This window comes from Apteryx rowi, unplaced genomic scaffold, assembly GCF_003343035.1.
Source record: "Apteryx rowi isolate R43461 unplaced genomic scaffold, aptRow1 scaffold_854, whole genome shotgun sequence".
Lineage (NCBI taxonomy): Eukaryota > Metazoa > Chordata > Aves > Apterygiformes > Apterygidae > Apteryx > Apteryx rowi.
This window is the reverse complement of record NW_020451154.1, coordinates 219,448-246,100: the sequence shown is the minus strand read 5'-3', so window position 1 is coordinate 246,100 and position 26,653 is coordinate 219,448. Positions and strand designations below refer to the sequence as shown.

General features: G+C 38.9%; 1 protein-coding gene across 1 annotated transcript; it reads left to right on the top strand.

The window, feature by feature from the left end:
• Positions 1–220: 220 nt before the first annotated feature.
• SLC13A4 (solute carrier family 13 member 4) lies at positions 221–26,653 on the top strand. The gene is made up of 16 exons (XM_026090258.1): positions 221–319; positions 6,418–6,546; positions 8,758–8,894; positions 9,443–9,624; positions 11,396–11,450; positions 13,078–13,117; positions 13,785–13,862; positions 15,396–15,586; positions 16,900–17,019; positions 19,931–20,032; positions 20,974–21,075; positions 22,200–22,297; positions 23,478–23,608; positions 23,996–24,157; positions 25,715–25,852; positions 26,516–26,653. Exons 1-16 carry the CDS (start codon positions 221–223, stop codon positions 26,651–26,653), a joined length of 1,902 nt encoding a protein of 633 aa, XP_025946043.1.

The window sequence follows — 26,653 nt, the reverse complement described above, 5'->3', positions numbered from 1 at the left end:
TTAATAGAAAAATCATTCAAGTTCATTTTCAAAACAACAAATTGAAGAATAAAGAAATTAAGAAAGCCATTTTCTGTGACTGGTTGGGGAAAGGAAATAAGACAGAGAGAGCCCTTTCAGGGAAATCCAGGAAAAAGTGAAGGAGAACGTGGCGTGGAAGCTGGAGTATATGACAAACTAGAGAAGAAATCCAAGAAGAAAGCAACTAAAGTAAAGGAGTATGGCAATGGTGAAGGAAATTCTCAGATGCAGAAATCTCTTGATGGTTGTTCTCATTCCACTTCTACTGCTTCCTTTGCCACTCTTATACCCCAGCAGTGTAAGTACCTTTTCATTTTCTTTCTTAACAAAGCCTCTGAGTGCAGCAGGTAGTCATGCTGCATAAGTCTGGAGTGGGTAAAAAGAAAGGTGAGGACCTAAGTAAACATTGCTCTTAGAAGTAACAAGAACTCAAATCTGAAGAACTATGAAATACAAGTCATAGAGAATTCATAACTGTTATCACCAGAGCTATCTTGAGTCATGGCAGAAGCAAAGTTGAAGAACCATGGGTAAAGCTAGTAAAGCACTATTTTAAGGCAAAGATATTGTTTCTATTCTTTCTTTGCAGTAGTGTGTTTGTGTGAGGGGGGGAACAGAACAAACATGCCAAATAAAATTTTCTTTCAGAAAAAGTATTTAAAAGGAATACTTTAAGTGTTCTTGGGGTCTTTTTTGTAAGCCTGTGTGGAGGTATTTTCAATTTAGGATGGGTTTAAAGGACAGCAATTCAAGAAAGCGCAGCAGGGAGCTAGGTCTCTGTAAGAGGAACGTAGGACCATACACAGACTCCACTAGCCTAAATCAGATGTAGACACCTCTGCAACATTGCAGCTCTGGCAGTGGCTAGCAGACAATGGCTCAGAGACATACATAACAATACAAAGTGGGAAATAGTCTGTGCTTAACATGCAGACCAGGAAATAGGAGTGAACGTGGTTGTATTCCTGACACTGTTTAGGAGCTTCTGAGTGTTCTTAACCCTTCTTTATGCCTGTTTTTGCAGTTGCAAAGCATAAGATAACAGTGTTTTTCTACCTCATAGAGATGGTGAGGTTTAATTTGTCAGCATTTGCAAGGTATTAAAAATTCAGCAGCTGTGGATTCTATAGAGCTAGCCATAAATCTGACCAAATGGTGCAGTGATTTCCATTCCTTTCTGTACCCTGCTAAAGATTAATTCTTCCTTCCGGTACCAGAGGATTTATGAATACTACTGCTTTATCAAATAGAAGTGCAAAGGATTAGAAATTGTATAGCACTTTTCAAAAACAAAACTGTAGGGTTTTGTTTGGAAAGAGAAACAAGATTCACAGAAAGGAAATGTTCCAACACTAATGAATTGTATGTTCCACTTTAGAGTGAGTTTTCCTACTCTGAACCTCAATGCATATCTCTTGGCTATGCTGTTACAGTGGTTTTCCATTTTTTCTGCATTGAGAGGGTTTGAATGACTGTAACAACATGACCTGAGGCTCCTTTAGCAGTCTTGCCTGAATCTCTGACTTCCATTCTGCCAGTTCTTGCAGAGGGTCACACTTCTCTCCAGAGAACAGCAAGGCCCACCTATTTATAGAAGCTTGTTTTAAAAAAATCTTTCATCCCCCCATCTCACTGGAACGGTGACATAAGAATAGATTCTCTCTGATGTGTCCATAGAGCACTGTAACTATAGCATGCTCTATATTCCTTGAGATTCTCCATTAGACAGCATGAGACTTACTGTACTAAAATATGTTACTCATGTTGGCTCCCTACTGGATTCAGAGGAACACGATGCAATAAGGAAACCCTTTAATAACCAGGGGAACTGTAATATCATCATACATATTTCGAAACAGAAGTTCAGTGACAGTATTGCTGCAAGAACTGCTGTTATACAGTATAGTTTCCTCTGCATTATCACTCTGTACTTCATGTTGCTCTTCTGCAAAGTGATATAAAAAGTTATCAGATGATATTTTATATCCACTTTGCATATGTGTGAATCATCACAGATGGTAAAAAATAACCATGAACCTGACCCAGAGTCTTACAAAGAAGGACAAGTACTAATAATGCCATTAAGAAAATATCTAAACCTAATAAACTCAGTTGACAGGACACTATTCAAGTGTTCTGGTGTAGTATTTACTTTGTTACAACCCATTGACTATGATTACTACTTAAACCTGAAGATTAAATTCCTCAGCTGCTGACTTACTTAAATTTTCATTTATCAGACAATTATATTAGTTTCCTGTCTTTTAGAGATCAGAATTACCAGGTGGTTAATATGTGCATTTCTGCAGGAAACAAGCTTGCAGCTTCTTTGATGATGTCAGCACAACTCTGGAAATGACAAAGGACCATGACATATGTAGTGGCAAGAGCCATCAAAGGGAGCATGAGGACTCAGTACTGCTTGTGGATAAGCCTTATAGGGATAAAGTCCACAGCTTCCTTTCTAATATTTTATGACAAGAAATGGTCAGGTAAAAAATAAACCTGAGAGCTTCGCTTGCTTTCTTCTTCCCTTTCTAAAGTTTGTACCTGAACTGAGGCTTGTACAGAAGGTTCGGGACACCCATAAGCACCTTTCAATCTTTGGCACATAGAGGAAAAAAGAAGGCATGCTTTCCAAATTCTGGGTCTTTTTTATTCTGTCCTTATTTCCTCATTGTTAGCAGTGATGAGGGAGCATTTCTACCTCATTTTTCATCTTTATCCTCCCTCTTCATAAAGCCACCTGTGATATCATAAAGCGTGACATGAAAATTGAGTGAGCTATGGGCAATCTCTTGAGACAGCTGATCCTGTGGCCAACCTGAGCCCATCTGAAGGCACATGGATGGCTCCTCAAGAGCCAGCAGGAGATATTGAAAGGTGGCAGACATGCAGCATCAGGTGATGCTGACACCTCGAAATGCAATGTCAGCGGGATGAACTCTAAGGCACAAAACATGCTCTAAACAGCCATGGATGGCATGCTTTAATTCACCCTAGTTTTAATTCACACAAGCTGAAGGGAGGGAATCACAGTGTGATCCCATCCGTTCAGAGATGGTAGTCTGAAGTCTGCTTGATTCTTTGCACTGATTAACCACATACCTGCATGCAAGATATGCAAAGCACATCTATAACTGGGCAAATCTTCAACCCAGAGTTTATTCTTCTTTTTAACCACCCTGAGATCCTCAGGTGTTTTAGTGACAAAAGTTATATGCATGATCTTTACTATGGAATATTTTAGCCATGGCTTACTTTCAGCTCCTCTTTTCTTTTCCCCTAAGTGACTGACTGAAGATAGGTTGTAGGTCCTCCAGCCATCCCATCCCAGCTCACTGCACTGTGTTTTCCTATTCCCTGCTTCAGGCCTTAGGTTGGGTTAACAGTCATTTTCAACTGCACAACAAGAAGGGAGAAGGGTGAAAACAGTTAATATTATACAGTCAATACTACTGTCCAGTACTTAGTAGATCTGGTAACCATTAATTAAATATATAAATTCAGTTCAATGGAATAGAAGAGATTAGTATGGTTTCTCCTGGAAGCAAACTGGTTTAAAGAACTCGGAGAATAAATAGTGAAAATTGCTAGAGAAGCTGATTAAGCTTTTAGCAGAGATTATCAAACTTTGCTTCCCTAATATTTGCTATCCAGTTTTATGCCATTTAAAAATGTATTTTCTTTTAGTTTTGGTTGTAAATTGATCACAGACCAGTGTATAGGATACACAAAGACTCAGTGCCCATTCCAGCCAGGTTTTGATAGAGATACAACTTTTTCTTTGTCCTATCCCATTACCACTGTTACTCTACTTTATCACTACACATAGAGGGCAACAGAGAGTTCAAAGACATTACAGAGAATTACTGAATGGAAGAAAAAATAGTTTGGGATTAGGCTAGGATGAAATTAATTTTATGCGTTTTGGAAAATTGTTTCTCTTGGGTACATCTGTACTCCTTTAAAACGAAAATCATTGTTTTCATTAAAAGCATTTTTTCTCTTTAGACACATCCTGGATGTCATACAGAGTCCATACAAACACTGAAGTTTGTTAGCAGGAGCTGATGAGTTAACCAATAAAAAATGTGTTATATAATCACAAAAATGACCCTAATTCTGCTCTCTATGGAATATTAAACATGAAATCTAATGCAGTTAAAGGTTACTAAGCAGTGAGTTGGCTAATGTTTTTGAGCCAGTAAGGCTTGTGATCCTCACCTAAAATAATTTTGTTTTCCTATTGCAGATTATAAAACAATCTCTAATCTTTTTAAATGATTTCCATTTTTAAGTCAAAATCATTTGTCTGTTTTTATTGAGTGGTCACCTGAAGCTGCTATCAACTTAACACCAGTTCTTGGAGTTTCAAACAGTACAGAAATTCCATTTCATAAAATGCTTGCTCCATAATCCACTAATCCAAAAAAGAAAACCCAAAACTTTGGTCTTATCCATTCTAACCTAGTCTTTTCTAGCTTGTCCTGCTGTTTTTTCTTGGTAACAATGAAGCTCCAACTGCAATACACTCTTTTAGTGTATTTTGCTAAAGGACCCAATCACAGAGGACTAGTGAAACACGTACCAGGGAGCTTAAAACATAAACAGCTCTTCCCTAAATGTTAAGGAGGAGAAACAAATATGCACGTGTTTCTGTGTGGTCTGGAATTTCAAATGTGCTTTTCCAGTTATGAGGGAACAATCCACAGCTTAGTTTGTCTACTTGTCCAATAGCACTTCAGAGACTCTTTACAGTCTCTAAAGTCATTAGAGTTTATCTGATGCAAGAAAGTTATTTTTCCTGATATCCCTGTTTCACTTATTTTTGTGGGCCTAGTTACTTGAATCAGAAGTGTTTAATGTTACATGTTTCCAAAATAGGGGTCAGACAAGGACCTGGCAGCTAATCTAAACCCAGGTTTCTGAATAAGCCTGGCTATAATTTTCAAGCAAATAGAGGAAATGACACATAGAAATCTGTCTTAACCTTTTCTCTGGGCTGTGCTCTGGCTGTTATTACTATGAACTGTACTAAGAAACAGGAACAGAACACAGCCCTTCATTACATAACATAACATAACATTTATAAACATTGGTTTAGATAAAAGCTACTGATTCATTCCAATGAATTCAGACCACTGTATAGTCTTAGTTTAGACTTTGCCACCTTGTTTACAAAGCTGATTCCAAACAAATGGAGAGTCACACAGGCTCACTGATTTGCACAAGGATCTGTTGTAATTGCTCATGTGACGTCTTGAAAGCTGCTTGATTTGGAAGTCATCCAATCAAGAAACAAACATAATGAAATTATATTTGACCACAATTCAAATAGTCATCTATGAATAGTAAATTTTCTAAACAATAGCCATTGTGAGTTGAGAATCCATAGGCTTGCTATGTTCATATGAAACATCCACTGATTAATGAAGAATGGATAGATTTTTAGCTGGTGTAAATCAGTGTAGATCTATTAGCTTCCATAGACCTGCCAATTTACTCCACTGGATAGAGGAAATGTTCCTAGAATTCTAAGCATAACAGACTGAGCCTAAGGAGAGCTCTAGCGAATGCCATAAATAAAGACATATCTATCTGAAAAATGAGCCAGAAGACTTTAGTGGGCTAGCTGTTTTTTCCTATAACATATGAAGCAGATACCACCTTTCTCTTTCACAAACTGGTCCACTATGAATGCTCAGAATGGTGTTGTCAAGGCTTTCTGTCCCAGGACCTTGGACAGCAGCAAATTTGTTTGATTAGCTTGGTGGTTTTTAGCCCGTGGCCTCTAAGCCCTTTGGGTCCCTGAACTTCTCCTAATGTCTTCAGAAATTAATTGAGCAAATAAAACCTACTAACAAACAATTTAGATTTGTACACTATCTAAAAAGAGCAGCCTTTCAGATTATTTCTCAAAGCAGCCACCATACAACTTTAGACATGCTATGGTGACTGACAATGTTCCTATCTGATCCTGAAAATTCCATGTTCTTGGGCTTGTCCAGTATTGGAGAGAAAGCTGTGTAGAAATAACAGCTCCATAGGCTCAATCCAAGGAATCACAGTTGAATGTTTGGTAAATATTAGATTATGGAAATCAAACAAATTGGACAATGCACTTGGAACCATTATTTTCCTTATAAATAAGTTTATCCAATGTTTTTCCCTAGCTCATGTGCAAAACCTTTCATTAACATCATCTTCTGTAACTGGCCTTCAGGATGGTAGCCTAGATTTCAGGTCCAGATAAATGCACTTCAGGAGGTCCTTACCTGGTCCTTGTCAAGCACTTTTGGTTCTTAGCTGGATCAGTTCTGTGAATGGATTTACAAAATCTTCCACAACAGGTTTATGGTAATAATATGTAACCACAATGATTTCTCCCTACAGGAAGCCTCATGTGCCTACGTGCTGATTGTGACGGCTGTGTACTGGGTATCTGAAGCAGTACCTCTTGGTGCAGCAGCCTTAGTTCCTGCTTTCCTATACCCACTTTTTGGAGTCATGAAGTCCAGTGAGGTTAGATGAATGTCTAATAATTTTATTACCCAGGTGAAAGTCTAATCCTTTTTCCACACCTTAACCTTGGCACTGCCTTGTAGCTGTAAGTTCTAAGGTGAAAGGAGTAATTGTACAGATAAGTTCTGGATTTGCTAGCTTCAGTTTTTGTTGAATGTCTTTTTCTTTCATAATATGTGGAGAAGTTCCTTTGATTCTGTCCACAGATTTTTTTCCTGTTTTTTTCCTCTTTTTTGGGAGGGGAGTGTCACACTTATTTTATAGGGACTGGAAATGCAGATAAGAACACAGTATAATATATAGAAACCATAAAGTTGTTGTATTTCTAACACAATCTAGCTCAGGGCATGTCCATAAACGAATGGAGTCAAGCACGAACCAAGAGTTTTATGGCCTGTCTTATTCCTCCCAATGGTGTAACTACTATGTAATATAACTAGGTACATTTCCATAACAACACAGTTAAAATATTTTCAGGATTTTTTTTCCCTTAACATAAAGGTAAAGTACTTAGACATTTTCATTACAAAACTCTGCAGTATGTTGAAGATGCAAAATTTAGGGGCATCCTGACAGAAATTCAATGTAATATCAAATTAAATGACAGTGGAACTGCTGCAGACAATGTATTATTTGCTTTAGGAACAGAAATAAAAATTTATATTTTAAAATAAGCAAGTCTGATGATGCTGTAGTATTTCCAGTCTGCTGCTCTGGAGTGCCATAGAAATCCAGGGTTCTTGCCTTGCAGTTTAAGCCAGACATAACTTAGAGGGGCTTGAGTACATGAGTCTGCATGCTCTGTGTGTGTGTACGTGAGTGTTTATAAGAACATTTGTATTCACCTGTTTCTCCAAAATGACTGTGAAGGGGATAAAGGGAAACAACAGATTCTTTGTGCTGCTGGCTCAAAAGATTCCTTTCATTCAGTTCAAGATTTTTTTTATAATAAGGCAGCAGGAAAATAAAGAAAGTTAATAAAACAGACACTAGTGGAAGAAAGCCAGAAAACTGATATTTAAAAGTTCTGGCACACAGCCATGACAGCCAAGTCTATTTAGGTCACCATGGGATTTTCTTAAATATAAATAAATGCTTAACACTTACTGCAGCATTCACAAAACACCATTAGTGTCATTCTTGCACTTTTATGGAGGCATTGCAGAATGACTAAGGACAATGGAAGAAATTCTACTCCTACTGATTTTAATTGTGTTTATTTGATGGAGCCCACATTTAGTCAGAAGAATAGTTTTAATCTGAAGAACCAATGTTCTTGGAAAAATATGCCAGAAGCAGCTTGTGAAGGATTTCATTAGAACCAAATACAAAATTCAGCTAGACTCTGAATGTTCATTTATTACTTTTATTTTCTCCCATTTAGTTTGCTTTCACATGAAAGTGTGCACATGTGTGTGTGTGTGTATGTATGTTTTCATGTTTCATTTGTTACTTTTGTAGTCCCTTCACAGAACATCTGCTGATGTCTTAGCAAGTTTCATGTTCAAGAACGCTGCCTTGGAGGACCATGCACGGTCTCTGAATTTTTTCCCCAAGTCAGTTGCTGATTTCTTCTCATCCCTTTTCTTCTCTGAAACTTTGCCCTATTTGCCTAGCATAATGCAAATAGATTTCCACTGTGAAAAGTTCTGGCACATGGTTTGTGGGTCATCACAGCAATATCCCAACCTTTCATTATTGGGTTTAGTGAACATGTCCCAAAGGTGTTTTTTTTTTTGAAACTGTAAGTTCTAGAGTAGCCACAATTTGCCCCACAGTTAAGCAAGACATAAGACATATAAACAAGATAGGCAATGACATTTCCAGAATGAAAAAGCACATCATTAGCTGCCCTCAGTGCAGTTTCTTTGTGACTGTTAGAGTTTGGGCCTAGCTGGATATGATTAACCCCATGCAATGAACATCCTGCTCAAAGAAATAAGAGCTCTCTCAATCTCTTCAAAGCTGAGAAACCCACTAACAAGTGGGTAAAAAGCACTGTTATTTGTAAACACAAAATTAAATAGATTAAAGAGAGCATTTTGACTAATGAATTCTTCAGTTTCTCCAGCTCCCTGTTATTCTTTCTGTAGGGAGAAAAAAGTCCACAACACCAGATTTCTACTCATACAGCAAAATTCTGTTCAATACCCTCTGTGTAGGGTAATTACTGCTGTTTAATTGATTGTTTCCCACTTGCCCTTAATGCAGGTGGCTGCCGAATATTTCAAGAACACAACTTTGCTCCTCATGGGTGTGATTTGTGTGGCAGCTTCTGTAGAAAAATGGAATCTCCACAAGCGAATAGCCCTACGCATGGTTATGATGGCTGGAGCAAAGCCAGGCATGTGAGTGTCTTTGACTTCAGGGTAGTTTGCGATTGACAGCAGCAGCTTAAAAGAGCAAATAATAACTCAAACTCCCCCCTCCACAAGGAGAAGCTGGCTGTGTTTTGGGGCAATTGTTTTGACTCATCACTGCTTTCAGAGTTTGAAAGCTTACATATTTTCTCATCCTCTTTCTGCCACCTCTAACTCATATTCTTTTTGTCCCATTATTTTCAGTTTTCTGCTGATTCTCTTATTCCTAGTCTCTGCTCCCTCATTCCCTGTTGTTTAACAAACCCAAAAGTATTCTTATAGTAACCCTGAATGTCCTGAAAATCACTACTTCTCACCTCACACAGTGATTTCCAAGGGGGGGAGCAATGGGTTTCCAATGATGAATTGTCTTGTACTGGTTCTCAGCACAGGCAGCATTTTATCTGTACACAGCACAGTATTTTGGCAAAAAAGCTCCAATGTAATTATTAGTTGACTAATGGAAATGTTGTGCAAGGGGGCATCATAAAATTTATGAAAGTGCCTCAAGAAAGTTTCATTCTGTTGTACTGCAGGTTGCTTCTTTGCTTTATGTGTTGCACCACGGTGCTATCCATGTGGCTTTCCAACACATCCACCACAGCCATGGTGATGCCAATCGTGGAGGCAGTGCTCCAGGAGCTAGTGAATGCTGAGGAGGAGCATGAGGTCATCAGTACTGCAGGCAGCAACATTATTGAAGAAAACAAGCCAATAGGTATTTCCCAATATTACCCATTCTTTTCTCCTTCATTAATCAATGACCAGAATTGTTGACGTATATTACTGAAATTCTACTGAGGTCAGAGCTGCCTGGTTTGTACAGCAAAAGATGCTGGCTTGTGCTGTTTCTTTTTGCATGGTGATTTCTTTCATAGTTTTAAGATATGATTAGAGAAGTGGAGTTGGGAGACTATTTAGATTGAATTAGGACATGTATACTGGAGTTCACGTGTCATAATTTCTTATGTTGTAGAATTTCTATGGGTCAGAAGGAGGGGGTTTGGTCTGGAGACTGAAGAAGCACTGGGAAATCTCTGGGAAGAAAGAGAAAGAAATGTAACAGAGACCAGGCTGCTCTGGATCCTAGAGCTGCCAGGGTCATCATGTGCTCTGTTACAATCCAACACGTTCCTGCCCTTCTGGGCTGCCCAGTTCAGAGAAGGTGCCAAAAAATTCTCTCTGGGACAGATAAGGTGTCTAGGGTTTATTTTGTTCATTCAAAACAGAGAGTTTTACAGACCGCACCCTCAGCAAGTCTGCTGATGATACAAAGCTGGGAGGAGTGCCTGATACACCAGAAGGCTGTGCTGCCATTCAGAGAGACCTGGACAAGCTGGAGAGGTGGGCGGAGGGGAACCTCATGAAGTTCAACACAGGCAAGTGCAGGGTCCTGCACCTAGGAAGGAATAACCCCATGCACCAGTACAGGTTGGGGGTTGACCTGCTGGAAAGCAGCTCTGCCGAGAAGGACCTGGGAGTCCTGGTGGGCAGCAAGTTAAGCATGAGGCAGCAACGTGCCCTTGTGGCCAAGAAGGCCAATGGGATCCTGGGCTGCATCAGGAAGAGTGTTGCCAGCAGGTCGAGGGAGGTGATCCTCCCCCTCTACTCAGCCCTGCTGAGGCCACATCTGGAGTACTGCGTCCAGTTCTGGGCTCCCCAGTACAAGAGGGATGTGGCACTACTGGAGCAAGTCCAGCGAAGGGCTACAAAGATGATTAGGGGACTGGAACATCTCTCTTATGAGGAAAGGCTGAGAGAGCTGGGCCTGTTTAGCTTGGAGAAGAGAAGGCTGAGAGGAGATCTTATCAACGTGTTCAAGTATCTGAAGGGAGGGTGTCAAGAGGGTGGGGCCAGATTCTTTTCAATGGTGCCCAGCAACAGGACGCAAGGCAACGGGCACAAACTGAAACACAGACGCTTCCATCTGAACATGAGGAAAAACTTCTTCACTGTGAGGGTGACAGAGCACTGGAACAGGTTGCCCCGAGAGGTAGTGGAGTCTCCTTCTCTGGAGATGTTCAAAACCCACCTGGACGCAATCCTGTGCAATGTGCTCTAGGTGACCCTGCTTGAGCAGGGGGGGTTGGACTAGATGATCTCCAGAGGTCCCTTCCAACCTCAACCATTCTGTGATTCTGTGATTCCTTCCCAGAAAGGATAGATTTTAGAGGGAAAAATCTCTTTCTTCTTCTGTTTTTTTTTCTTTTTTTTTCCAGGATGAGCAATGATGTTATTTGACCTTGCTTAACTTCTGGCATCTAAGCTTCAGATCACATAGGCATGATAGTCTTTTAATTGCCAGAAGAATGTGAACAGGACAATACAGCACAATAAAATGCTGCATGAAGTCACAAGAGTATCTGAGAAGGTTTTTCCTAGATTTGTTTGCAGCAACTTCTCTATGTTCAATGCTGTGCCTCTGGACTGAAGCCCAGGGACTCAGCTCAGCTGTGACCTCAAGAGCTGCTTCTCTTCTCTCATTGCAGGTCTCAGCGAAAAGCATGGCCAAGCTTCACTGGAGCTTATCTTCATCAATGAGGAGTAAGAATGAATCCTGTACATCACGACTGGAGTTTTGAGCCCTACACAGGTTGCAATGAGATGGACACAAGACTAGAGCCAGGAAGGGCAAACAGAAGTGTACAAATTAATGTTTTAGATGTGATTGACAACAAAGGCTTGTATGACAAATGGGATTAATGTAATGGTTTGGATCTCACTCAAGCTCACTGGTATTCATTTATTTTTTAACAATATCGTCATTTTGGAGGGAAGGGAAATGTTTCTCAGGTTTTGAGTGACATTTTTTTTAAAGTCTGTGTTTGTGCTGTATGAGAGAGTCCTGTCAGAAGATTTTTATTTCTGTTCCCTGAAGAAACAGTGAGGAAGAGGATCCAAACACAGTGTGGAGTGCCCATGGGACACATCTCGGGGAAGACACTTATAGAGGATTCCATAGGAAAGTTTCAACTGCCAAGAACATTCAAGAGACAGATGTCAAAGCAGAGGGAAAAACTATAAAATATTTCTTTTAATAAATCCAAAGTTCTCTAGAAGTTTGAAACACTAACAGTTTTAACTGGGTCTCTATTTTGGGTAAAATCCAGTGGGGGAGAAAAGGGGTGATCAAAGAAATGAGTAATTAATTTAGAAAATTAACTAGCATTTCAGGATACATGGGAGAATGTACAAAGCTATTGTCCCCAGACTATGCTGTAGGACAATTTCTAGGGAGTACATTGCTACAAGGAGTGAGAATAAATTGCAGTCCTTCCTTGAGTGCCTTCTATTTTATTCACAAATGCTCAAAATAAGAGAAGCAAGTTCAGATTACATATTTCAAAATTTGCTTAAAAATAAGCCTTTTCATCCTAACAGCATGTCTTGATGGTTTTAGGTTAACTTGGAAGCCCTGAATAGTTTTCTTATTATCTGGAGACTAACGGGTTCTCCTGTAGTCCCTCTGTTGTTACCTCTTTTTATACCAGACATATTTTCTGTGCATTATAGAATCAAACTCTCAGTCAGGCATTTTGCCATTAATCCATTTAAGCCCTACTGAAAAGTATGTAAGGGATATTTCATAACAGAACTATTATTAAAATAGTATTGTTTGAAAGAGGGCTTGAAATTTGGTGAAAAAAAATAGCTAATTCTGTTTTCTGTAATTAAATATGATTTCAATGTCAAAGTAAAAGTTCAACGAATTGTTTGCATGGTCCACAAGCCTCATAGGACAGATTTTAGTGGAAGCTTTGATGCGGTACAGGAAGGTACTCAAAAACAACATTGAAGAGGCTGTTGGAGGAAGAATGAGAGTAGAACAAGACAGCAGTAGTGCTGCATTGCCTGGTGGTTCAGTACATTGTGAATGAAGTCCATTCTTAGAATGGAGTATACTATCAGGAATGAGTATTTTTGCTTTCAAGGAGGTAGAACCCCCATTGCTACACAGCTAGAGCTAGAACTATGGAATATAATGACTCTTCCTATGTATCTAGCCAAGATACAACATAAGAGGTACTAAAAAATGGTAGTCTTTGCTATTTCAACAGATACTAGTTCTTCCACAGATGTTACACTTCCTACCTGTCGTGTGTGTCTTTTGAGGGAGGAAAAGGGAGGGAGTCTTACTTTAATAAAGTATATTTCCTTTCTTTGTTTTTAGTGCTACTACCACTGACTTCAGCTCCTTGATGCACACTAAGGTATTGTCATAGGTAATATCTGTATCTTCTGAGCTACACTGTCTTGTAAAGCAAGAACCATCAAAAGAGCCCACACAGTTCTGCAGCGCATACTGTGGTTCCTTTATTTCAAACAAGAAGTAGTGATTGTTGGCGAAGAGTATATATCACAGAATGTCCTACTTTGTGTTTATCCTATCAGCCTACTTTCATAGATCAAGATGGGGAACACTGGCTCTGTAAAGTTTGCTTTATATATTAATGGAAAGCCTGAGATCCAGTCAGCAGACTAACAACTGCATACAGACTCTGGGTTTCTAGCAAGTTCAGATATGATCTTTTACTGCTCAAGTATTGCCAGCTTCTGCAGCTGCGGCTCATCAGTCAGTTAGAACAACCTACACATCTTAAAAATCACAGCTTCTAGCAAGGGGTCTGTTAGATTCTACTATACGGTAGAGGGAGAAGACCTAAATTTACCATAGTCTAAATTTTAATATAATTTAAAAATAAAAAAGGCCTATTCTTTTAAATCTTAGGTTTTTCCAGAATAAAGTTTACAACTAAAATTGTAATGGATCTTTAGAAAACCTACTACCCATGAGATTTACAAAGCACAATCAGTTCTAACCTAAGTGTCTCTTGGAACAGAAGAAAGGCTAATCTAAAGGCATTTGCTTCCCTATAGAATATGAATGGCATGCACATGATAGCCAACCCTATTGGAATGGTGAAGTCCAAAAGCAATGGGCAGCACCTACCTCAGGTAAGAAGATGTTAAACAGGATGGGTGAGGGAAAGGACAGAGGTGAACATCATCTGCTCATCACAGCTTCATGTTTTCCTTGTAAGCTGCTGTACATGGAATCATTGTCCATCACCTTAAAACAGTCAAGGCTTGGTCCTGTGCCAATTCCTGTTCCCATTTAGACTCCCCCATCAAGGGTATTTTCAGAGGATCCTCTCTCAGTAAGATATTTCCCAATGACTAGTATAATATTCATTTAGCTTCACATTCAACTATGTATTCATAAGTTTACCCTTCTATTTGACTATTCTACCCACTTGTTTCTGCAAAGCTTCTCCAGGAAATAGGTCAACACAAAATGAACAATCATCTCTGGTGCTCAACACCCTACTCAGAACTAAACCAACAGTGGACATAGACCCCTCAACTGTCTAAAGAATGGGTTTGGCAGTGTTAGTATCCAGCTCCTTCCTGTCTTGTCCAATACCCCTCAAAATCCTCCAGTACATCAGTCCATTGCAATATTTCTTCTTCTGTGTTTGAGTGTGTTCAAGGAGAGATTGCTGTTTGGACTACAGTTACACAGTATCTTAATGGCATAAGCTGATGATCAGGAAAGACTAGGCTAAAATCAACACACATGTTTGCATTCATAGTTGGAAAGAATCTAAGTTCATAAATCCAAAAAAGGCTAATGCTCTGCTCCTGATATCTAATTTCCTCTTATGCCCAACCCATTTCCCATAAACATTCAGTGGTTATTTTGCAGCTAATAAGCTCACTTCACTTTTAACCTGTGGAGATTTGAGCAGGGATACCATCATGAGGATGATGGACCTACAGCATCACTGATTTTACCACATAAACCCAAGTCCAAATTAACAAATTGAAAAAAATCTGTCTTACTTGCTGCCTTTTTCCTGATCCTAAATTACAGCCTTGGGTTGTATGTGATTTTGGCCTGAGATGTTGTACCTTTATTTCCAATATAACAGGTTGATTTACCAACATGGATCCTTTCCTGTCACTGTTAGGGATGCTTCTTTTAGAGCAGCATTTTCTTGCAGCTTTTTCTCCCATCTTCCCATTTCCCAGTCTGTTATCATGCACTTTCCCCATTCCTAGCACTCCATTCCTAACTAAAGGCTCTTAGCCAGTATGAGTGTAAAAAGCTCACCAAGCATTTTTTTGGTGGCTGCTCATAAGCCTCAAGGATTATAGATTCCTACTGCTGAAATACTGGAATCCTACCCTGCAGCTCTCAAAGGCCGTCATACCCAGCTGAGATTCCAGTGAGAACTGGAGCAGGGCCAAACTGTGATCAGAAGTCTGATTACTGTTTGTCCTACATTTCTGCCACAGACCAAGCAATTTCAGGCTCCTGAGCAGGTTTCTAGTTCTGATCCCAGCTAATCCCCATGAAGAAAAAAACCCTGCTCCCTCTTATGCAAACCTCTTTTTTTCTCTGGAACCACTAGTGCCTTGGCATTAGAGTGGGCTGGGCTGTTGTTACAATCTACTGCTTTCTTTGGTGAATGTATCTCTTTACAGGCTCAGATACTGGTTCTGCCTCCTAAGGCCACAGAACTGGACTTGAGCACTAAATACCAGTATCAATCCAGACATGACCATATGGTCTGCAAATGCCTCTCACTGAGCATCTCCTATGCTGCAACCATTGGAGGACTGACAACCATCATAGGGACATCTACTAGCCTCATATTCTTAGAGCACTTCAACAAGTAAGTGATATTGTGCATGTGTGAGGATGGCAACTGGGTCATTACCACTTCTGTGGCTTTGTCAGTGGGTTATTACCCTAGGGAACCTTTGTAAGATAGTCTGTTTGACGGCAATCTTTCTTCCTTCTCTAACCTAATGTTATTACTAAGGGCTAATGACTGAAATTGGGAGCTTCAGTTCATACATGCTCATGTCCTGCTCCCATTCCTCGGCATGTGATAACACTATAGTTTCTTCAGCAACTACTTTTGATATTGCAAATTGACTACCATGGAGGCAACAGGCACCCTAGAAAATTAAATACTAACTAAAATCATGCAAACATAACAAAGAAGACAAAGGGAAATGCATGTGAAAGAAAAAATGTCACAAAATCAACTTCAGGATGCTCTAGGCATTCTTAGAAAGCCAGTTCTGATGATGAACCTGGGGCACAATTAGTGGTACTTGGGCTGCTTCAACAAGTAATGCAAAAATAAATAAATTTAGAAACATGGCCTTTCACCTTTGCTTCAGAAAAGATGGGAAGCAACTCTGTGACCAGCTAAATATTTTCTTTATCATATGTGCCCAGCACTCTCAAAGACAGGAATTCTGCCTCCTTCAGAAGAGACAAAGAGGTGGGACTGGTGGTATATCTCCTCATGCACAGATGTGAAGCCAAGCTCAGACCTAATTCTCATCTTCTATTGCAGCCACTGCTGCCACGGTGTCCAGCCTTTCTCTCTCTGAAATGGTGATAGCAAAGGAAACTAAATTTCGAACCTATTCTTAGCCCAAAGGTTTGGATTTCACAGCATTTCCAAAGAAGACCTTGCTGTTATGACACTTTGATGAAATGTACATCAGACATCTTTGTTAGAGCCAAGTAGACTATAGTCATTATTTGTGAGGTGCATGGTAAGATATACAGAGATTCTGGGCGAAATCATTCTTACCTCTACTGACAATAAAATGAGTTTTAATGATAATCTCAGGTGGGCCAGGATTTAATTTCTGGTAACTCTAAGGGCTTTTTAAGCTGGTTAGACAACCCCAGCCATCTGATCTTAAAGGTGTGAAGTGCTATATGGCTCATCTCTTGGTCGCACATGGTCAGATGACTGACATTCTTTGGAAAGGGGCTTCACTATGCACATGCAATGCAGTGGTCACAAATACATCCTGATACAACCTTTCCACTGTACCATGACAAATTTATATATGTATATAAGTAAGTGTGTGTGTGTATATGTGTGTGTGTCCATGCATGTTGGACATGTCTGTCCTTTTACCCTTCCAATTTCTCATGCAACTTTTGTTTCCTTTACAGTCACTATCCAAATGCTGAAGTGGTGAATTTTGGGACCTGGTTTTTATTCAGTTTCCCCATCTCCCTCATCATGTTGGTCCTGACTTGGTTCTGGATGCATTGGCTGTTCTTGGGTTGCAAGTGAGTGCAGGTTACTAGAAATGTATGGATTACAAAAGCAGAACATTGTGCGGCTCCATTAGAACATGTCTCATAAAGGTGCTCCCAGTCGCAAATTACAAAAACGAAAGTGTAACTTTCTTCTCCGTGCCAGAACCATTACAGGAGACCATCTTGTTCCTTATCAGAACTGTATAGGCAACAGAATACAGTATTGCTGCTTGTGAATGGAGTAACTAGATATTGCTGATAGAAATCCTCACTACACATCACTGATTTTTTGACTCATATAACAGTGGCCCTGTGTGGACCAAAAATCTTGTTAAAAGTCTTTTTGGAAAAGTGCAACTGAAAAGATCAATCAAAAAATAACTGCAAGAGAGCAAGTTACTTCTCAGATCTCTCCCCACCTCTACAAAGTTAATGTAAAACCAGTTAAAAATAAAGGTAAACAGACTTCATATATATTTTTCTTTAAAGTGGAAAGGACTCACAGCCTAAGAAACAAATACCATTTGGTATCACCAAGTGAAGAAAATAAGAACAAGGCTCTGCCTCCTCGTTCATTTATACCACGTCTTCTCTTTGCAGAGGCACTCAGCAAAGTTAATGAAAATTGACTAAATGTGTGCATTTAGAGTGGATTAGTTAATCTTCATTAAACGGTGGTGCAGACACTTATTCAGAATTAAAGTGGCCTTAATTTGATTTAGTTTACTCTAAAAAGTAAGTTGACCTGACGTCACTAATTTATATCACCTAAGACAATGTATAAGATGAAAATGATTTCTGCTTGCTGCTGACCTTGACTAGATTTGAAGAGGTAATTCAGAGGTGAATATCTGTGTCCTTCTCTCAGTCTGTCCCCTGAGCCTTGTAGTTCCAAACTAAAGGAGAAGTCAGAAGTAAGCTTTCTTTTTTTTAATCTTGAGAAAAAACAGGTTCTAACATGATCCTCATTTTTTTTTTTAAATTATAATCCTTGAAATTCCACATTGCATCTGAGACCTCATGCTGATTAACGTTTTTTTTAAAGAATACCAGAGACTGAAGCATTATCGACTTCTTGAGAAGTGCTGGTTGATTCCAAGACTCTCTAATCTCTGACTGCTGTTCACTGCAGTTCATTAAAGAATATATTATGTTAGGAGCTTGACTACAATGCTCTGCCTTCACATCTTCCTAAGCCTAGCAACACTGATAAAATGTCGAAACAGCAACCTAATTAATGTGTATAAATGTTTATTGAATTCTGGTAATGTTCATGGTGCATGTTCTTTTCCTAGAAAGTATGGTGTCATCACTCTGCTGTTACTTGGCCCACTGGAACAATATCTCAGACTTGCTTTTTAGCCTAGAAAGCCTTGGGGCAGGCTCTAGACTAGAACAAAGGAGAAGGAGAACAGGCCTACCAAATAATTTATTCCAGAAAAGCAGAACGAAGGCTAGAGTCACCCCTTTAGAACTGACCATTAAAAACACGCATAGCTCTTCACTTCCAGCAGTGCTACTGCTGGTGGATTTTACTGGAGTCTAATAAGAAGGTTTGCAAGGATATTAAATACTTGGACATGCAGGGCAATGCTAAGTGTGATAAAAACAACATTGTTACATAGATGCCCAATTACAAGGGAAATGAAAAGCCTGCTTAAGACATTTGGTAGATCAGACAGGGTCTATCTGCATCTTTAACTACTTGAATCCCTTTGAAAATTTGGCCTGAACCAGACAGAGGGAAGGAGATATTAGTCCACCAGTTAGTCAGTGACATAGCATGGAACTCTAGTGGATTAACAAATGAGATATTAAAATAGCAGGAACTTTAAAAACAGGCCGTTCTGCTCCAAATGTACTTTTGTCACTGAAGTCCAGCTGCTGCATCCTATTTCAGAATGGCTTAGCTGCAGAGGTTTCCCAACCTACATCATACTCTTCTGCGTGACAGATGGTATAGCAGAAGCAGAAAAGCGGAGAGCTGTGGCTCAAAGCACAGCTAAATGACACTACTGGAAAGAGTAAAAGGAACAAGTTAAAGTGAGCTCACAAGTTTCTTCATTTCAATTAGGAATGTCCAGGCTTTGTTATATTTTGAAGGCAATCTGCATAAACTGAGGTCTTCATGTAATTTGCATATAAATGTAATGAAAGTTTAAATGTATTCAATGCTAAAAGGGGCTTGTGCTTCTATTTCCCTGATAGAAGTACAGATGTTTTTCACCAGGACAAAACACTATGCTGATCGCCTTGGCATCTGTGGCAGAGACAGTGCAGTCCTGCACTGACTGTGTATGATTTAGTAACTGCTAGAAATAATAAAAGAGGCCTTGTCAGTCCCACGGCCAACTCATGAAAGTTACTGGGATTTCCAGGACAGCTTTCACCCACTGCTTAGCGTGAATCCCAAATATTCAAGACAAACTTGGGCTCAAAAGACAGACTGGGCCTCATCTGTGTTGAATACCCCTGCTCCGCATGGAAAGCGTACAGCTCCACCACAAGAAAATCTATTCATAGATGACCTGTGTCACAGTCTTTCCATGGGATGGTGCAAACTAGTTATAGCCTTTGAAGATTTCTGGCACCAGAAAGATTTGGCCTCCACAGGCAGTGTGAGGAGGCCTAAGGAAAGGGCGTCTAGCCACGACTCTGGCCGGCTCCGCGATACCAGTCAGTATTAGTCAGAGCACCCCAGGGACACACAGCCTTCACACTGCCTCTGGCAGGGTTTCGCACAAGTCCTGGAAACCAGATTGCACAAAGATCACATGCAATAACTTCCCTTCCCATTACCATCAGTTCTTGCCCCAATCACATCTTCTCCCAACAGCCCTTGATGACTGAAATTTTCATTTTGCTGTGTTGATGTTATTTTTTACAACATCTTCTTTCCATTTGACTGCCTTCTCTAATCTCACTGCGCTATCTACTTCAGTTTTAAAGAGACGTGTTCTGTGAGCAAGAAGAAGAAGACCAAACGGGAAGAAATGTCAGAGAGAAGAATTCAGGAAGAATATGAGAAACTGGGAAATGTTAGGTAAAACAGATCTTCCTTCTTCAGGAATTTGCCTCTCCGGGTAGAACCATGGTTTCATTTTGTCCTCTGCATTGCTTTTGGCTCATTTAGATTATATTTAAACTGTCAGCACTGTGTCAATTCAGTCACATATTTATTTTGACGGACTTAAGTTCACTATTAGCAAAGGCTAATCTCCCATCATGAGAAGTCCTGTCCTCCCAGTTAGTGATAATCCTTACTGGTGGTAGCAAGCAATCTCTGTTGAAAAACTTATTTTGCAAGAATTTCATTTTACAAAAGGATGATATCTCATAACATCAGCCCTTCTCAAAAGATTTTTGTGCTGTTTAGCTGAAATTTTAACAGATGAACTCACTGAATTTTAGCATGATCAACTCTGAATCTAGACCTCTGCTCACACTGTCTCTAAGTATGAAACTATGAAACCAAACTTAATTTAAATCTATCACATATTAAAACCCGGTGCCCTCAAGCCATCTTTAATCTTGTACTTATTCCACTAGTTCAAAATATTTGTGCTGATTTAATCATCACCTGCTGTTATGCTTTCTACCGGCTTCTAAAAAATGCAGTAGAAAATATTTACAATGCAACAGTAACATGAACTTTACCTTGTTACAGTATTCCATCTGATAGTGATGCAAATACATAAAAAGCATATATAAATATCTTTCTTTAGGAATTGGCCATGAACAATTGAAGTGCGAATACAGATAATGATATATTTATCTTTATTCTTTACTGGGTCTAGCTGGTTATCAGCTGGGACCTAAATGTAGAATTCTCTAGTTAAAACTAATCTTCCTTTCTATTTTACTTACAGATTTTTTTCCCCTTTTGTTGGAACCAGTTTCTAATTCCTTACTTCTGTAATTTGCTCTTGGGTTTTCAAATTGACCTTGGATTTGATTCCTAGCTTTTTTTCATTTTGTTTCTAGCTATCCTGAGATCGTGACTGGGTTTTTCTTCATTCTGATGACCTTGCTTTGGTTCACTCGTGAGCCTGGCTTTGTACCAGGATGGTCATCTTTTTTTGAGAAGTAAGTGAAGTTCCCTAAGCAGTAGCAAAGGAATATGATCTTGGGTGTGCTGACTTTTTGCAATAACTTTTGGCTACCAAATATCATTAGCCACTTTTAACGATGTGGTAAAAAACAAAATCTTCATTCAAAATTAAGGAATTTTGCTTTTAAAACTACATCTGTGCACATAGCAGTAAACTGTATTCTTCTTTCTTAGCAAGACAGAGTGAATTAATTACAGAAGGTAAAATAACCACATGTCTAAGGTAATAAATGAAAGGATCATATTCTGAAGTTAAAAGCAAATAACATTTTAATGCATTCATAGAGAAGCTGCCACTAAGATGCTTTTCAGAATAGATTACTATTATAATTCAAATTAAAACCTTGCGAGTTTTTTTTAAATGTTATCTTGAAGGAACAATTTTTGACAGAAAATGTATTTTTGTGAAGATAAGCTTTATCAGAAACATTTTCATTTCAATTAAATATTAGACAGAAAAGTGACATACAATTTTATCTTTTTTGTTTCAAATAAGGTTCAAACAACTTATATTAAAAGTAACTGTAATAAACAATACCTATCAAAGGTTAAATGAATTGAAGTGAAATTTTCTTTCAGTTTCTACTGTAAAAAATTATATTAATTTTTCATTCTAATTGAGATAGAAAAATAATTTCTAATATTGGGATTTTCTGATGCTCTTTGGAGTTCAGCACACCTCAAAGTACTTTTTCAGACTGAATTTTGAATATAACTATTTAAAATTAATATTCAGAATCAATTTCTAATTTATTTATAGAGGATTACTTGGTTTTTTCCCCAGAACGTGTTTACTGTTTCTTTCTTCTAGTAAACATAATATTTTTCTATATCTCTGAGTTAATAGTTTCATAAACCAAAAGGGATCTTTTTTTCTACTGCAATACTAATAATTGCTGAACAGAGACAGTTTAATAAATGGAAAAAAAAAATAACTTTGAATCCTTGATATGGAGGCATAGCTTTCTCAAGGACTGTTACTAAGACTTCAGATGTGGAAATACAACTTCACCTGTAACTATTTGTTTGGAGCCATGTCCTTTGTTGGGGAATGTCTCTGTTAGTGTGTTTTTATGACAACCCACTGTTCCTTTCCTAGGAAAGGCTACCGGACTGATGCCACTGTCTCTGTATTTCTTGGTTTTCTCCTTTTCCTGATTCCAGCAAAGAAGCCATGTTTTGGAAAAAGGGCAAAAGGTGAGGAGGATGTGGCAAGAATGAGATATGACACATTTTCCAGTGCCTTTAAGGATATTTTTCTGCTCTCTGTTAAATGGCCCAAGAACAGATTTTTTTATTGTGGAAGGTCAAGGTCCACTTTATCCTCTGATGCCATCCCTTCCTACATCAAACCTCCTTTTTGGTGCCTTAACTCATGTATTCTCATCCAGCAGATTACAAACAGACCTTGCATTTATGGCCACCATGTCTTCTGTGTTATCTGTTCACTGTTCTGTGTTCACTGAGTTATCAAAACCTAGGACAGAGGTTTACGAAAGGCTGAAAAGCAGTTCCATATTGAGAACTGTAACAGAGAGGTTTGAAAGATTGACTGAAGATAAACTCTAGTAAATATTTCAGTCATTACTTGTATAGAAGAACTCATTGGTAATCTCATCAAGTAGATGTAAAAGAGGTCAGTAGATGTCAGTAGACTGAAAAGTTCAAATTTTTGCCAATGTAGCTCTCACAGTCTTCTTGATAATACCAATTACTGCTATTTCACATTCACATTTTGGTAGCACTCTGAGGTATCAATCAGTTTGCTGTGTTAGGCTTTCAACAATTATGCATGAAAATACAGCTTCCTGCCTTAAGTCTTATGTAGAGATTACAAATATATAGAGATACGTTTATTTCTTCTACTGAAATGCATGCAGCAGTTAGGGGGAAAAAAAAACTCTAAATTTTACTTCAACAAAAAACTCAGGTATCTAAAAATAATACTCTCAGATAAAACCTGGCAACATAAATTAGCTTTATCAAGTATTATGGGTTACTGGAGAGAGAAAACACCTTTATCTGAGAAAATAATCCTATTGTAACTCCATCTTTCTAGTCTACAGATAGTTAGGACACAAGTATATGTAACAGAAGACAGTCCTTCAAATGCCTATACTATAAAACTTAGGGCTTTATTTGCATCAACAGAGCAGCCAAGGGAAAGTCAGAGCATTTGGAATCAATATGCTGTACTTCCTGAGGCTGCACTAACCAGATAAATAGGCTACTATCATCTTCCTCATCTATCTCATAGATATTTCTCAAGATAAGTCCTACGGAATTTTGCATTATTATTATTGGTGTGAAGCATGCAAAGATCTCTGCAAAAATGCCAGCGTGATATTGGTTACACACTTGTTTTATTTTGATATAGGAGAAGGTGAAAGGTCAACAGACATTAACACGGTTGATCCGATCATTACCTGGAAGGACTTCCAGAAGACCATGCCCTGGGAGATTGTAGTGTTGGTTGGAGGTGGTTATGCCTTAGCAGCTGGATGCAAGGTACTGAGTTAGATTTTTATCCCACCTTATAAAAAAAAAAAGATAAACCTGGACTTTTTAATACTCTAGTTTACATGCTGAAGTAAAAGGAAGGATCAGGCTTCATGCCTATTCAGCTCTGATCTTCTGCCTATTGACTGTGCCTATCAACTCCTTGTGCCATTTATTACCAAATGTGTGTCTTTTATATTATGGACAATGGTTTATTAGGCACTGGACTAAAATCTAGTTTACTCATCAAAAGGGAATGCAAAGAGTATTGACCTAAATGATGTTTATTTGCTGGTAGGATTCTCTGCTGCAAGAGAATCATCTTCCAGAGAGAAGAATCTGGTTTAAAAATATCCAATGTATTTAATAATTCTTGCACTTCTGTCCTTTCCCCAGACCTCTGGCCTCTCCACATGGATTGGACGCCAAATGCTGTCCTTGAGCAGCCTTCCCTACTGGGCTATAACGCTGCTGGCCTGCATTTTGGTGTCCCTGGTAACAGAGTTTGTTAGTAATCCAGCAACCATAACTATCTTTCTGCCTATTTTATGCAGCATGGTGAGTAAAAACAATGGCATTTTTAGTCTGTTGTTTCCTGACAGGCTTGCGGGAATGCTTTAGGAGGTTAGGTACTGGCTCTCTGAGAACATGGAGCCCAGCATCAGTTCCCAAGCTATTGTTCTGCTGTCTTGGGTTTAGCAGAATTAATGAATTCTGCCAGCCAAAAGGCCTGAAAGCATATGTTAGCACCAAGAAATGTATTCAGCACCTCTCAGGAAAAGTAAAAATATAGTTCCTGCCCTAAGGGGTGCATAATCTAAACATGAGGGAAGGTGAAAATGAGAAAAGCAGCAAGATACTTGGTGAAACCCATACAAAGCTTGAGGGTTGGGATACTCTTTGCAATGTTATTTTAAATGTGTTCTTCATTAGTTAGTAGTCACGTACTCACTACTTGTAAGAAAAGGCTGTAGGAGTGAATTTTATATCAGACTGAAATGTGTTCAAAGAGGCGGCCTGGTAAGCATGCTGGCATCCAACATGGAAAGCAAACAGAGATGCTTGTAAGGGACAGAAAAAATCAGGAGACTGATGACAAAGGCAGAGGAAAGAGATACAAGTTACATTCTATACTGGAATAGCAGTTACAGAAACCTGTCTTAATTTCTTTTCTTTTATGTAATGAGAAACTTTACCTACCAAGAATGCAGGTCATGAATCATGTTTCCCTATTAAAGTAATTGTACTGAGTTGTCCCAAAGTATGCTACAGTGAACAGCTGTGGCGTAATATGAAGATACGGTCAGATAAAAATAAGTAATTACATTAGAATGGCTTATGGGCTCAAATTCACCCCTGCTCATCTCAGAAAGAGACTCTCCTAAAGAGAAATTTAAAGCAGTAATCTACTTTTAGTGGCTGAACTGCTGTCTTAAGGCAGTCTCTCTTTTTTGACTGTAAAAGGAGCCTACAGATGTTCCCTCTCTGAAATGAAGTTAGTATTCCCTTTCATTCTAGCATAAACCTAGTTCATAGCAATGCAAACTAAAATGCAAAGTTTAACCACCGCTGAAGGCTGTAGTGGAAGAACAATTCTTTGGACTATTCTAAAGAATATTCTGACATTATTGTCTCCTCACAATCTGAGTTTGGACCACAAACAATTTTCCTAATCACAGTTCAGAAGGACTTTAGAGAAAGGTTTCAGTATCTTCAGCAGCTGAAAGAAGTTCTTCATGTCAATCTGTTGTGATCTCTCTTGGATGAAGACTGAAGCAGCACTCAGTGATTAGAACCAGAAGAAACAACACAATGACATGGAGAACAAGCAGGAGAAAGAACAAGGAAGGTCTAACAGTAGTAACCTTCACCCTCCTCCAGTGTGAAATGGCTCAACAAAAATCCATGGAGTGTTACCAGCTTCAAATCCTGCCACTACCCAACTCTAAAATACAAGAAAAAAATTGATTCTACCCTTAGGTTTAGAAGCTAGGGAACTGAGATTTGCAGAATCTTGTTATTGTCACTTAAAGCAGAGAGGGTCCTTTCATCCTAATTACAAGCAGTGGCCTTTAATGGTTAAGTGAAACTTCTCTCCCCCCTCTCTCCTTCCAGTCAGAAACCCTGCTTATCAACCCTTTATATACCCTGATTCCTGTCACCATGTGTATCTCCTTTGCGGTGATGTTGCCAGTGGGTAATCCTCCAAATGCCATTGTCTTCAGTTATGGGCACTGCCAGATTAAAGATATGGTGAGTCTTGAAATCAGGTATATCCTCCCATGCTTCATGCAACCTCAACACCTTGTCCCCACATCCAGCAGCCAATAATAATAATGATATTCGTGTTAGTATAAAGTCATATTGATCTTCACTGCTGTTATTTTATAGGAGCTGTCAGATTAAGAACATCTATGTTAGGATATGCATGTTTTTCATTCTTTTTTTTTTAAATGAATATAATGGTCTAAAGAGTAGAGTGCTTGAGGAAGCTGGGAGTTTACAAGAAATGAGATTTGCCACAGAGCTCCATACTTAATCATGTAGTCACCCTGCTATGTGTGGCTTAAATCCCCATCCTGACTGTGTGATTGAGATGTCCAAGTGACAAACTGAGAAGTCTTCTGATGAGCTGCATATACCTCTGATTAGCACTCCTGAAGTCTCCCACAATATACATTCTGATACATAATATTCATTGGGCTTTTTATGGCTCTAGAAATCAGTATATATACTTTATCACTGTACATAGAAATCAATAGACAAACATACTTTATATAAATATATTCTACAAAAGCCAAAAGGGGCTTGTGCATGCCCTTTCTTCACCATGCACCCTTCTGCCTTCTTTCTTCCATATTGACTATCTTGATCAAGTCATCATCCGTCATGGTCTGTTGTGTTTTGTTTTTGCAGGTGAAAGCTGGCCTGGGTGTAAATCTGATTGGTCTAGCTGTTGTCATGGTGGCAATCAACACATGGGGAATTAGACTCTTCCAGCTGAATACATTTCCAAAATGGGCAGTGGTCAGTAACATCACTAGACAAATGTAA

Coding starts and splice junctions, on each gene's coding strand:
- SLC13A4 (XM_026090258.1), top strand. CDS start 221: ATGGCAATGGTGAAGGAAATTCTCAGATGCAGAAATCTCTTGATGGTT. Junction 11,451..13,077: donor CTTATCTTCATCAATGAGGA/GTAAGAATGAAT, acceptor CTTTGTTTTTAG/TGCTACTACCACTGACTTCA. Junction 17,020..19,930: donor TGGCTGTTCTTGGGTTGCAA/GTGAGTGCAGGT, acceptor TATCTACTTCAG/TTTTAAAGAGACGTGTTCTG.